The sequence below is a fragment of the Ranitomeya variabilis genome, chromosome 4 (genome assembly GCF_051348905.1).
Source record: "Ranitomeya variabilis isolate aRanVar5 chromosome 4, aRanVar5.hap1, whole genome shotgun sequence".
In the NCBI taxonomy this organism is placed as follows: domain Eukaryota; kingdom Metazoa; phylum Chordata; class Amphibia; order Anura; family Dendrobatidae; genus Ranitomeya; species Ranitomeya variabilis.
Genome location: NC_135235.1, coordinates 663864410 through 663878702, shown reverse-complemented (window position 1 = coordinate 663878702; position 14293 = coordinate 663864410). Strand labels below are relative to the sequence as shown.

General features: G+C 43.4%; 1 protein-coding gene across 1 annotated transcript in view; it reads left to right on the top strand.

Moving 5' to 3' along the window:
• Positions 1 to 14293, top strand: part of LOC143768185 (uncharacterized) — a 73935-nt gene that overhangs the window by 45376 nt on the left and 14266 nt on the right. Inside the window, exons 10-14 of the mRNA XM_077256875.1 lie at positions 12343 to 12492; positions 12622 to 12801; positions 12885 to 13008; positions 13092 to 13189; positions 13388 to 13478. Of these exons, the coding sequence (XP_077112990.1) occupies positions 12343 to 12492; positions 12622 to 12801; positions 12885 to 13008; positions 13092 to 13189; positions 13388 to 13478 (643 nt within the window). The remainder of the gene's footprint in view (positions 1 to 12342; positions 12493 to 12621; positions 12802 to 12884; positions 13009 to 13091; positions 13190 to 13387; positions 13479 to 14293) is intronic.

Here is a 14293-nt window from a genome sequence, read left to right as displayed (position 1 = left end):
GCAATAACAGAGGTCAAACGTTTTCTGTAAGTCTTCACAAGGTTGGCACACACTGTTGGTGGTACGTTGGCCCATTCCTTCATGCAGATCTCTAGAGCAGTGATATTTTGGGCCTGTCGCTGGACAACACGGACTTTCAACTCCCTCCAAAGGTTTTCTATGGAGTTGAGATCTGGAGACTGGCTAGGCCACTCCAGGATCTTCATATGCTTCTCGCAAAGCCTCTCCTTCATTGCCCTGGCAGTGTGCTTGGGATCATTATCATGCTGAAAGATCCATCCATGCTTCATCTTCAATGCCCTTGCCGATGGAAGGAAGTTAGCACTCAAAATCTCACGATACATGGCCCCATTCATTCTTTCATGTACACGGATCAGTCGTCCTGGTCCCTTTGCAGAGAAACAGCCCCGAAGCATGATGTTGCCATCCCCATGCTACACAGTAGGTATGGTGTTCTTTGGATGCAACTCAGCATTCTGTCTCCTCTAAACACAACGAGTTTTGTTTCTACCAAACAGTTCTACTTTGCTTTCATCAGACCATATGACATTTTCCCAATACTCTTCTGGATAAACTAAATGCTCTCTAGCAAACTTCAGACGAGTCCGGACATGTACTGACTTAAGCAGGGGGACATGCCTGGCACTGCACGACTTGAGTACCTGGCGGCGTAGTGTGTTACCGATGGTAGCCTTTGTTACGGTGGTCCCAGCTCTGTGCAGGTTATTCACTAGGTCCCCCCATGTGGTTCTGGGATTTTTGCTCACCGTTCTTGTGATCATTTTGACCCCACGGGGTGAGATCTTGCATGGAACCCCAGATCAAGGGAGATTATTAGTGGTCTTGTATGTCTTCCATTTTCTTATTATTGCGACCACAGTTGATTTAATCACACCAAGCTGCTTGCCTGTTGCAGATTCAGTCTTCCCAGTCTGGTGCAGAGCTACAGTTTTGTTTCTGGTGTCCTTCGACAGCTCTTTGGTTTTCACCATAGTTGAGTTTGGAGTGTGACTCTTTGAGGTTGTGGACAGGTGTCTTTTATACTGATAATAAGTTCAAACAGGTGCCATTACTACAGGTAATGAGTGGAGGACAGATAAGTCTCTTAAAGAAGAAGTTACGGTCTGCGAGAGCCAGAAATCTTGCATGTTTTTAGGTGACCAAATACCGTATATACTCGAGTATAAGCCGAGATTTTCAGCCCATTTTTTTGGGCTGAAAGTCCCCCTCTCGGCTTATACTCGAGTCATACCCAGGGGTCGTCAGAGGAGGGGGAGCGGGGGCTGTCTAATCATAATCACCTGCTCCTGGCGCAGTCCCATGGTTTTTTAGCACTATATGGGGCAAATATCTTTATGGAGCATCTTATGGGGCCATAATCAACGTTTCTGCAGCACTATATGGCGCAAATATCTTTATGGAGCATCTTATGGGGCCATAATCAAGGTTTTTATATGGCGCAAATGTCTGTATGGAGCATCTTATGGGGCCATAATCAACTTTGTGCAGCATTATATTGGGCAAATGTGTCTATGGAGCATCTTATGGGGCCATTATTAACCTATATGCAGCATTATATGGGGCATATTTTAATATGGAGCATCTTATGGGGCCATCATAAACTGTATGGAGCATTATATGGGGCTCCTGATTCAATATGGCTATCTATTCAAAAACACTTAACCTACTGATGTCTCAATTAACCCCTTCACCCCCAAGGGTGGTTTGCACGTTAATGACCGGGCCAATTTTTACAATTCTGACCACTGTCCCTTTATGAGGCTATAACTCTGGAACGCTTTGACGGATCTTGGCGATTCTGACATTGTTTTCTCGTGACATATTGTACTTCATGTTAGTGGTAAAATTTCTTTGATATAACTTGCATTTATTTGTGAAAAAAATAGAAATTTGGCGAAAATTTTGAAAATTTTGCAATTTTCCAACTTTGAATTTTTATGCCCTTAAATCACAGACATATGTCACGCAAAATACTTAATAAGTAACATTTCCCACATGTCTACTTTACATCAGTACAATTTTGGAACCAAAATTTTTTTTTGTGACGGAGTTATAACGGTTAAAAGTTGACCAGCAATTTCTCATTTTTACAACACCATTTTTTTTTAGGGACCACATCTCATTTGAAGTCATTTTGAGGGGTCTATATGATAGAAAATACTCAAGTGTGACACCATTCTAAAAACTGCACCCCTCAAGGTGCTCAAAACCACATTCAAGAAGTTTATTAACCCTTCAGGTGTTTCACAGGAATTTTTGGAATGTTTAAATAAAAATGAACATTTAACTTTTTTTCACACAAAATTTATTTCAGCTCCAATTTGTTTTATTTTACCAAGGGTAACAGGAGAAAATGGACCCCCAAAGTTGTTGTACAATTTGTCCTGAGTACGCTGATACCCCATATGTGGGGGTAAACCACTGTTTGGGCGTATGGCAGAGCTCGGAAGGAAAGGAGCGCCATTTGACTTTTCAATGCAAAATTGACTGGAATTGAGATGGGACGCCATGTTGTGTTTGGAGAGCCCCTGATGTGCCTAAACACTGAAACCCCCTACAAGTGACACCATTTTGGAAAGTAGACCCCCTAAGGAACTTATCTTGATGTGTGGTGAGCACTTTGACCCACCAAGTGCTTCACAGAAGTTTATAATGCAGAGCCGTAAAAATAAAAAATCATATTTTTTCACAAAAATGATCTTTTTGCCCCCAATTTTTTATTTTCCCAAGGGTAAGAGAAGAAATTGGACCCCAAAAAATGTTGTGCAATTTGTCCTGAGTACGCTGATACCCCATATGTGGGGGTAAACCATTGTTTGGGCGCATGGCAGAGCTTGGAAGTGAAGGAGCGCCATTTGACTTTTCAATGCAAAATTGACTGGAATTGAGATGGGACGCCATGTTGCGTTTGGAGAGCTCCTGATGTGCCTAAACATTGAAACTCCCTACAAGTGACACCATTTTGGAAAGTAGACCCCCTAAGGAACTTATCTAGATGTGTGGTGAGCACTTTGACCCACCAAGTGCTTCACAGAAGTTTATAATGCAGAGCCGTAAAAATAAAAAATCATATTTTTTCACAAAAATGATCTTTTCGCCCCCAATTTTTTATTTTCCCAAGGGTAAGAGAAGAAATTGGACCCCAAAAAATGTTGTGCAATTTGTCCTGAGTACGCTGATACCCCATATGTGGGTGTAAACCATTGTTTGGGCGCATGGCAGAGCTTGGAAGTGAAGGAGCGCCATTTGACTTTTCAATGCAAAATTGACTGGAATTGAGATGGGACGCCATGTTGCGTTTGGAGAGCTCCTGATGTGCCTAAACATTGAAACTCCCTACAAGTGACACCATTTTGGAAAGTAGACCCCCTAAGGAACTTATCTAGATGTGTGGTGAGCACTTTGACCCACCAAGTGCTTCACAGAAGTTTATAATGCAGAGCCGTAAAAATAAAAAATCATATTTTTTCACAAAAATGATCTTTTCGCCCCCAATTTTTTATTTTCCCAAGGGTAAGAGAAGAAATTGGACCCCAAAAAATGTTGTGCAATTTGTCCTGAGTACGCTGATACCCCATATGTGGGTGTAAACCATTGTTTGGGCGCATGGCAGAGCTTGGAAGGGAAGGAGCGCCATTTGACTTTTCAATGCAAAATTGACTGGAATTGAGATGGGACGCCATGTTGCGTTTGGAGAGCCCCTGATGTGCCTACACATTGAAACTCCCTACAAGTGACACCATTTTGGAAAGTAGACCCCCTAAGGAACTTATCTAGATGTGTTTTGAGAGCTTTGAACCCCCAAGTGTTTCACTACAGATTATAACGCAGAGCCGTGAAAATAAATTTTTTTTTTTTCTCAAAAATGATTTTTTAGCCCCCAGCTTTGTATTTTTACAAGGGTAACAGAATAAATTGGACCCCAAAATTTGTTGTCCAATTTGTCCTGAGTACGCTGATACCCCATATGTGGGGGGGAACCACTGTTTGGGCGCATGACAGAGCTCGGAAGGGAAGGAGCGCCATTTGGAATGCAGACTTAAATGGATTGGTCAGCAGCCGTCACGTTGCATTTGCAGAGCCCCTGATGTACCCAAACAGTACAAACCCCCCACAAGTGACCCCATATTGGAAACTAGACCTCCCAAGGAACTTATCTAGATGTGTTTTGAGAACTTTGAACCCCCAAGTGTTTCACTAAAGTTTATAGCGCAAATCCGTGAAAATAAAAATTCTTTTTTTTTTTCACAAAAATGATTTTTTAGCCCCCAGTTTTGTATTTTCACAAGGGTAACAGGATAAATTGGACCCCAAAAGTTGTCCAATTTGTCCTGAGTACGCTGATACCCCATATGTGGGGGGGAACCACTGTTTGGGTGCATGACAGAGCTCGGAAGGGAAGGAGCGCCATTTGGAATGCAGCCTTAAATGGATTGGTCTGCAGGCGTCACGTTGCATTTGCAGAGCCCCTGATGTACCCAAACAGTACAAACCCCCCACAAGTGACCCCATATTGGAAACTAGACCTCCCAAGGAACTTATCTAGATGTGTTGTGAGAACTTTGAACCCCCAAGTGTTTCACTACAGTTTATAACGCAGAGCCGTGAAAATAAAACATCTTTTTTTTCCCACAAAAATGATTTTTAGCCCCCCAAATTTTTATTTTCCTAAGGATAACAAGAGAGCTTGGACCCCAGAAGTTGTTGTTCAATTTGTCCCGAGTACGCTGATAACACATATGTTGGGGTAAACCCCTTTTTGGGCGCACGGGAGAGCTCGGAAGGGAAGGAGCACTGTTTTACTTTTTCAACGCAGAATTGGCTGGAATTGAGATTGGACGCCATGTCGCGCTTGGAGAGCCCCTGATGTGCCTGGACAGTGGAAACTCCCCAATTCTACCTGAAACCCTAACCCAAACACACCCCTAACCCTAATCCCAACGGTAACCCTAACCACACCCCTAGCCCTGACACACCCATAATTCTAATCCCAACCCTAATCCAAACGTAAATGTAATCCAAACCCTAACCCTAACTTTAGCCCCAACCCTAACTTTAGCCCCAACCCTAACTTTACCTCCAACCCTAACCCTAACCCTACCCCTAACCCTAACCCTAAACGTGACTGAAATACGTGGCACTGAAATACGTGGCACTGAAATACGTGGCACTGAAATACGTGGCACTGAAATACGTGGCACTGAAATACGTGGCACTGAAATACGTGGCACTTAAATACGTGGCACTTAAATATGTGATACGTGGCACTTAAATACGTGGCACTGAAACACGTGGCACTGAAATACGTGATACGTGGCACTGAAATACGTGGCACTGAAATACGTGGCACTGAAATACGTGGCACTGAAATACGTGGCACTGAAATACGTGGCACTTAAATACGTGGCACTTAAATACGTGGCACTGAAATATGTGATACGTGGCACTTAAATACGTGGCACTGAAACACGTGGCACTGAAATACGTGATACGTGGCACTGAAATACGTGGCACTGAAATACGTGGCACTGAAATACGTGGCACTGAAATACGTGGCACTGAAATACGTGGCACTGAAACACGTGCAACTGAAATACGTGGTACTAAAATATGTGGCACTGAAATACGTGATACGTGGCACTGAAATACGTGGCACTGAAACACGTGGCACTGAAATATGTGATACGTTGCCCTGAAATACATGGCACTGAAATACGTGGCACTGAAATACGTGGCACTGAAATACGTGGCACTATGACTGTCAGAAAATGTTCATTAAACGGTTAGGGGTGAGGTTAGGGGTAGAGTTAGGGTTAGGGTTTGGATCCCTTTATCACCTTGATGGTGGTGGGTGGCTTTTCAGTGTGTTTTCTGTTTTTTTTCGATAAAAATGCATGCGTTTTTAACGCAAACAAACGCATGTGCTTAAAAACACCAAGAAAATACTGCAGGTTGTATTTCTGAAAATTAACGCATGCAGAAAAAAACCGCATGCGTTTGAAAACGCGACCAAACGTCTACAAAAAAACGCATGCGTTTTCAATGTTAAATATAGGGAAAAAACGCATGCTTTTTTTGTGCAAAAAACGCTGCAGACAAAAACGCAAGTGTGAAACCAGCGACGCTTTTTATAGCAAAAAAGTTTTTGCGTCTCCACATTTTGAGAGCTATAATTTTTCCACATTTTGCTCCACAGAGTCATGTGAGGTCTTGTTTTTTGCGGGACGAGTTGACGTTTTTATTGGTAACATTTTCGGACACGTGACCGTTTTTGATCGCTTTTTATTCCGATTTTTGTGAGGCAGAATGACCAAAAACCAGCAATTCCTGAATTTCTTTTGGGAGAGGCGTTTATACCGTTCCGCGTTTGGTAAAATTGATAAAGCAGTTTTATTCTTCGGGTCAGTACGATTACAGCGATATCTCATTTATATCATTTTTTTATGTTTTGGCGCTTTTATACGATAAAAACTATTTTATAGAATAAAATAATTATTTTGGTATCGCTTTTTTCTCAGGACTATAACTTTTTTATTTTTTTGCTGATGATGCTGTATGGCGGCTTGTTTTTTGCGGGACAAGATGACGTTTTCAGCGGTACCATGGATATTTATATCAGTCTTTTTGATCGCGTGTTATTCCACTTTTTGTTCGGCGGTATGGTAATAAAGCGTTGTTTTTTGCCTCGTTTTTTTTTTTTTTCCTTACGGTGTTTACTGAAGGGGTTAACTAGTGGGGCAGTTTTATAGGTGGGGTCGTTACGGACGCGGCGATACTAAATATGTGTACTTTTATTGTTTTTTTTTTTTATTTAGATAAAGAAATGTATTTATGGGAATAATATATATTTTTTTTTTTTTCATTATTTTGGAATATTTTTTTTTATTTTTTTTTACACATTTGGAAATTTTTTTTTTTACTTTTTTACTTTGCCCCAGGGGGGAACAATACAGATCGGTGATCTGCCAGTTTGCATAGCACTCTGACAGATCACTGATCTGCGAGAAGTACAGGCTGCTTCACAGTGCCTGCTCTGAGCAGGCGTCTGTGAAGCCACCTCCCTCCCTGCAGGACCCGGATCCGCGGCCATCTTGGATCCGGGTCTGGAGCAGGCAGGGAGGGAGGTAAGACCCTCGCAGCAACGCGATCACATCGCGTTGCTGCGGGGGGCTCAGGGAAGCCCGCAGGGAGCCCCCTCCCTACGCAATGCTTCCCTGCACCGCCGGCACATCGCGATCATGTTTGATCGCGGTGTGCCGGGGGTTAATGTGCCGGGAGCGGTCCGTGACCGCTCCTGGCACATAGTGCCGGATGTCAGCTGCGATATGCAGCCGACACCCGGCCGCGATCGGCCGCACTCCCCCCGTGAGCGCGGCCGATCGGCTATGACGTACTATCCCGTCGGCGGTCATACGGGCCCACCCCACCTCGACGGGATAGTACGTCGGATGTCAGGAAGGGGTTAATTTTACTTTTATTGGTATCTATTTTTACTTTTGACCTTTATCGGTAGCTGCTGCATTTTCCACTCTAGGCTTATACTCGAGTCATTAGGTTTTCCCAGTTTTTTGTGGCAAAATTAGGGGGTCGGCTTATACTCGGGTGGGTTTATACTCGAGTATATACGGTACTTAGTTTCCACCTTAATTTGCAAAGTAAATCTTGCCAAATCAGACAAGGTGATTTTCTGGATTTGCTTTCTCATTTTGACTCTCATAGTTGTGGTCTACCTGTGATGTCAATTACAGGCCCCTCTCATCTTTTTAAGTGGGAGAACTTGCACAATTGGTGGCTGACTAAATACTTTTTTCCGTGTGTGTGTGTGTGTGTGTGTGTGTGTGTGTGTGTGTGTGTAATATACCGTATATACTCGAGTATAAGCCAAACCGAGTATAAGCCGACACCCCTAATTTTGCCACAAAAAACTGGGAAAACTTATTGACTCGAGTATAAGCCTAGGGTGGAAAATGCAGCATCTACCGGTAAATGTAAAAAATAACAATAGATACCAATAAAAGAAAAATTAATTGAGACATCAGTAGGTTAAGTGTTTTTGAATATCCATATTGAATCAGGAGCCCCATATAATGCTCCATACAGTTCATGTTGGGCCCCATAAGATGCTCCATATTAAAATATACCCCATATAATGCTGCACAAAGGTTAATAATGGCCCCATAAGATGCTCCATAGAAACATTTGCCCCATACAATGCTGCACAAAGCTTGATGGCCCCATAAGATGCTCCACACATTATGGCCCCATAAGATGCTCCACACATTATGGCCCCATAAGATGCTCCACACATTATGGCCCCATAAGATGCTCCACACATTATGGCCCCATAAGATGCTCCACACATTATGGCCCCATAAGATGCTCCACACATTATGGCCCCATAAGATGCTCCACACATTATGGCCCCATAAGATGCTCCACACATTGTGGCCCAATATGATGCTCCACACATTAGGGGCCCCATGAGATGCTCCTCATATATGCCCCATAAGATGCTCCTCATATATGCCCCATAAGATGCTCCTCATATATGCCCCATAAGATGCTCCATACATTATGCCCCATAAGATGCTCCACACATTTGCCCCATTTGCTGGTGCTGCGATTAAAATAAAAAAAATCACATACTCACCTCGCTTCGCTCAGGCCCCCGGCACTTGCGATAGTCACCTTCCACGTTCCATCGCTGCGCGCTGCTCTGTCTTCCATCCTCTGCACTGACTGTTCAAGCAGAGGGCAGCGCGCACACTAATCGCGTCATCGCGCCCTCTGACCTGAACAGTCACAGCCAGAGGACAGAAGACAGAGCGGCGCGCAGCAGTGGAACGGGGGACAGGTGACTATCGCGCACTGCTCACCTCCCCTGATATACTCACCTGCTCCCGGCGCGGTCCCTGGCAGCGTCTCACTGTCAGATGGTCTCCGGGAGCCGGTGGCATCTTCCTGTGTTCAGCGGTCACGTACCGCTCATTACAGTAATGAATATGCGTGCAAATTCATTACTGTAATGAGCGGTGCCACGTGACCGCTGAACACAGGAAGAGCTGCCCGGAGACCATCAGGCATGCAGAGCTCTTCCGACCAGCAATCCAATGGTCAAAAAGTAATAAACTCAAAAAAAGGAAAAGCAGCACAAAATAATTGAAAAAAGTGGACTTTAATACCTGAATCGGCGTGGCACCTTACAAGGCATGCAGAGCTCTTCCGACCAGCAATCCAATGGTCAAAAAGTAATAAACTCAAAAAAAGGAAAAGCAGCACAAAATAATTGAAAAAAAGTGGACTTTAATGCCTGAATCGGCGTGGCACCTTACAAGGCATGCAGAGCTCTTCCGACCAGCAATCCAATGGTCAAAAAGTAATAAACTCAAAAAAAGGAAAAGCAGCACAAAATAATTGAAAAAAAGTGGACTTTAATGCCTGAATCGGCGTGGCACCTTACAAGGCATGCAGAGCTCTTCCGACCAGCAATCCAATGGTCAAAAAGTAATAAACTCAAAAAAAGGAAAAGCAGCACAAAATAATTGAAAAAAAAGTGGACTTTAATGCCTGAATCGGCGTGGCACCTTACAAGGCATGCAGAGCTCTTCCGACCAGCAATCCAATGGTCAAAAAGTAATAATTTGATGCTGTTCCAATTTTTTCACTATATATATATATATATATATATATATATATATATATATATATATATATATATATATATATATATATATATATATATACCCCAAGCGAAAAAAGGAAGGCAGCACTCCAATTCTTGGAAAAGTAAAAAAGCTGTTAAGTTTATTTCAGACCCACATCTCTATACGACGTTTCGGCTCACACTGAGCCTTTCTCAAGCTTGAGAAAGGCTCAGTGTGAGCCGAAACGTCGTATAGAGATGTGGGTCTGAAATAAACTTCACAGCTTTTTCACTTTTCCAAGAATTGGAGTGCTGCCTTCCTTTTTTCGCTTGGTATGGTATTTGGGTGGATGAGTGGACCGTCCTGCCCAGGAGGCTTGGCACCCATTGGTGAGCTTGTGCTGTTTTCATTATATATATATATATATATATATATATATATATATATATATATATATATATATATATATATATATATATATATATATATATATACGTATATATATATATAAAAAAAACACGTAAACACACTGCCTCTCCCCAATAGGCAGCCTCTAAAGTGTAATGGAGACCCTAATATAATGCACCTCCTTAGGCAGACTATAGTATAATGCAGCCCCATAAAAAGAAAATACTCACCTCTCTTCTTCCTGGTTCCTCCGCTGCTCTGAGCTCCCGCTCATCCCCAGACTGCAGGCACCGAGTAGTGATGTCATCGTGCCCAGTGTCAATGTCGGCGTTGGAGACATCAGACGCTGACAGGGGGATGATGGGAGAGGGAGCGTGTATGGCTCCTCTCATCAATGCGATCAGCTGTATCGGCATCTAGCTGATACAGATGAACCTGAACCTGCGATGATGGGCAGTGGCACACTGCTGGCACGAGGGGGCCCACTGCTGGCATCAGGCCCCTTCCCGCCTGCTCAGAGGCCCCATAGCAGCCTGGTGGCAGAGCAGGGGGATCGATTCTCCCTGCTGTGCCACAGAATGTAACTGTATCGGCGCGATCAGGTGGGCCCCCTCAGAGCCCCCTCTGCCCCTCCGGTAGCTACGCTACTGCCTATGATGTTTAGGGACATCATGCAGGGCCCTATGGGGCATGTTTAGGGACATCATGCTGTGCCTTATGGGGCATGTTTTTACGGACATCATGCTGTGCCTATGGGGCATGTTTAGAGACATCATGCTGTGGCTTATGGGGCATGTTTAGGGACATCATACTGTGGTTTATGGGGCATGTTTAGGAACCTCATACGGCGGCGCCCTATGGAATATGTTTAGGGACATCATGCTGTGCCTTATGGGGCATGTTTTTACGGACATCATGCTGTGCCTATGGGGCATGTTTAGAGACATCATGCTGTGGCTTATGGGGCATGTTTAGGGACATCATACTGTGGTTTATGGGGCATGTTTAGGAACCTCATACGGCGGCGCCCTATGGAATATGTTTAGGGACATCATGCTGTGCCTTATGGGGCATGTTTTTACGGACATCATGCTGTGCCTATGGGGCATGTTTAGAGACATCATGCTGTGGCTTATGGGGCATGTTTAGGGACATCATACTGTGGTTTATGGGGCATGTTTAGGAACCTCATACGGCGGCGCCCTATGGAATATGTTTAGGGACATCATGCTGTACCCTATTGGGCATGTTTTGGGACTTCATGCTGTGCCCTATGGGGCATGTTTAGGGACATCATTCTGTGCCCTATGATTAGGGACATCATTCATGCTGTGTCCTTTGGGGCAAGTTTAGGGACATCATGCTGTGCCCTATAGGGCATGTTTAGGGACATCATGCTGTGGCCTGTGGGGCATATATAGGGATATCATGTTGTGCCCTATGGGGCATCTTTTGGGACATAATGCGGTGCCCTATGGGGCATGTTTAGTGACATCATGTGGTGCCCTATGGGGCATGTTTTGAGACATCATGCTGTGCACCATGGAGCATGTGTGGGGATATTATTCTTTGTAACAGAGCTGTTTGACAACATTATGATGCATGGGGGTGACTGATTCTGTGGTGACATACTGAGGGAGTGACATTATACTGTGTTGGGACATTCAGTTTGAGGGGTCTGTGGGGACATCATTTAGTGTAGGGGGCTGTGTGAGATCATAATTGAGGACTCTGGGGATGTTATTCTGTTGGGGAACATCATACTGTGTAAGGGGGCTTTGTGGTATCACACTGTGTAGGGGGATTGTGTGGAGATATACTTACTGGGGGGCCTATGGGAATATCGTACTTTTTGGGGACAGCATAAAGCTTGAGGGGACATTATGAAGTGTGAGATGGTTTGTAGGGATATCATACTATTTCTGGACATCATATTGTGTTGTAAGCTGTTGGTTAAGGAACAAAGGCTGAATTACACAGAGCAGAATCATTTTCTGCTTTATATGAACTTTATAAAAAGCAGTAAATTATATGTTTATTAGCTGCTACAGGGAAGAACACTTTACATGTATTAACTGTAGCATCAAGTCATCAGACAATTCTGCTCAAGGTTAAGTGATAAAATTGATATAAAACAATAAAAATGAGTAGAATTAAGTTTGGCAGTGTGGATCGGATAAAAAAAAAAAAATCGGAAAAATTAATGACCCACCCATGTTACACATGATTCTTTATGATGTTGCATAGGCATCATCTTCTTCTCATTCAGGTTCTAACAATATCGAATCCTCTCAGTGGAGATCTTCTATATAAGAGAATTCTCCTGATTGACCCATCAAGGATAAATATGGACAAGGACAAGATGGTGGAGAGGCTATTACACCTCACCCTAGAGATCCTCTTCCGGCTTACTGGAGAGGTGAGAGATTCTGATGATGTCACATTACATCATTCTTATCTATGGGAATAACAGATGGACAGAACTGGAGAGGTGAGGACTCTGGAAATCTTTATAGTGAGATTTATTAATGTGTCTCTCCATAACCAGGATTACACAGTAGTGAAGAAGACCTGTAGTGATCGCTGTCAGGACCCTGTGTCTGAGGGATGGGTAAGTCCCCTGAGCCCAATCACGGGGCCTCCACCTCACCCCCTGATACATGAGGACATCAATGACCAGAAGATCCTAGAACTTGCCTACAAGATGATTGAGCTGCTGACTGGAGAGGTGACACTGCTGGGAATGCTGGAATATTATACAGTAATTTTATGAATGGATCGGGGGGATGACAGTATCATTGTATTCGTCAGGTTCCTATAAGGTGTCAGGATGTCGCCATCTATTTCTCCATGAAAGAGTGGAAGTATTTAGAAGGACACAAAGATCTGTACAAGGACGTCATGATGGAGGTTCCCCAGCCCCTCACATCACCAGGTAATAGACAGCACTAAATACACACAACCTATAATTATCTGTATGTAAAGAATGAATTCAGTCACTGTATGTGTTTCTTCCAGTTATATTCAGTAAGAGGACAACACCAGAGAGATGTCCCCACTTTATTCTTCCAGAGGACTGTAAACAAGAAAATCCCGAGGATCCTCATTATTATCAGGTAGATGGAGAGAAGGTGTCATGAGATCTCCCCCATGATGTGTAGACGGCTGTGAAGGTCTTGTGTTCAGTCTTGTTTTATCTACCAGTATTATATGTTTTATACTTGTGTAATGAGAACGGTGGAGATGGCAGGATTAGAGCTGATCATAGATGTGACTCCTCCATATGTCTGTGACTTCTGCAATATTTGTTTCAGGATGAAGATCTGACCCATATTAATACTACAGAGATATGTGTGAGGGGTTATGAGTGGTATAAAGAGGAGATTCCTACATATGAATACCCAGGTGAGTAACCGATAAAGGCAGAGAAAGCACAAATTCTTCTCAGTCACCAGCTCTGGCTGCTTTATTGGTGGTGTAGTCCAGCCATATCACAATCATGTGATCACCATTCTGTCATTAGACCTCTACATGTTCTTCCACCCAAAACTGTTCACATTTCTTTGGGAACTGAAAGCTCTCATTCTATGGAGCTTACAACCTGTAAGATCCACCTACACTTTGGAATCAGAAGATGCTGACCCTTACCTGCTCAGATCAGTACACTATAAAGCCATATGACCGCGTACATAGAATTTGCTGATAAGTTAGAAAATTATTTAAAAAAAAATTATCATGATTGGCCTGTATAAGAGAAAACAGAGGATAATGATGCTGTTAGCTTCCTATAATTTCTCCCCTTTCTGTGCTCCTGAATGTGCTCATATGGACCCTAGAAGACCAGGTTTAGTCTTTGTGGCCAACCTTCGCTTTTATGATTGACAACATGAAATGTTCAGTGAGGACCAAGTGTGAATGTCTCTACAATAACAGAGTTTCCCTTCATCCTGACCTTTCAAATTATTTTAAAACTAAAGAGAATTGCGACAAACTACAGAAAAAACATTACACCTGTGCCATGGTATATCTCTAAGCTGTGCGTGGTTGATGGCTTAAAAAAAAAGATAAAAGAGACAATCTCCCATAGGGTCACATGGTGTGGTAGAATGGTTGTGGGGGGGTGAGATGTTGCTCACCAGACTGAGGTAGCCAGGAGGTAGAAGAACCCCTTCTTCTGCACATAGGCGATTGAAGATAACCGTGCTGCTGTAAAGGATAAT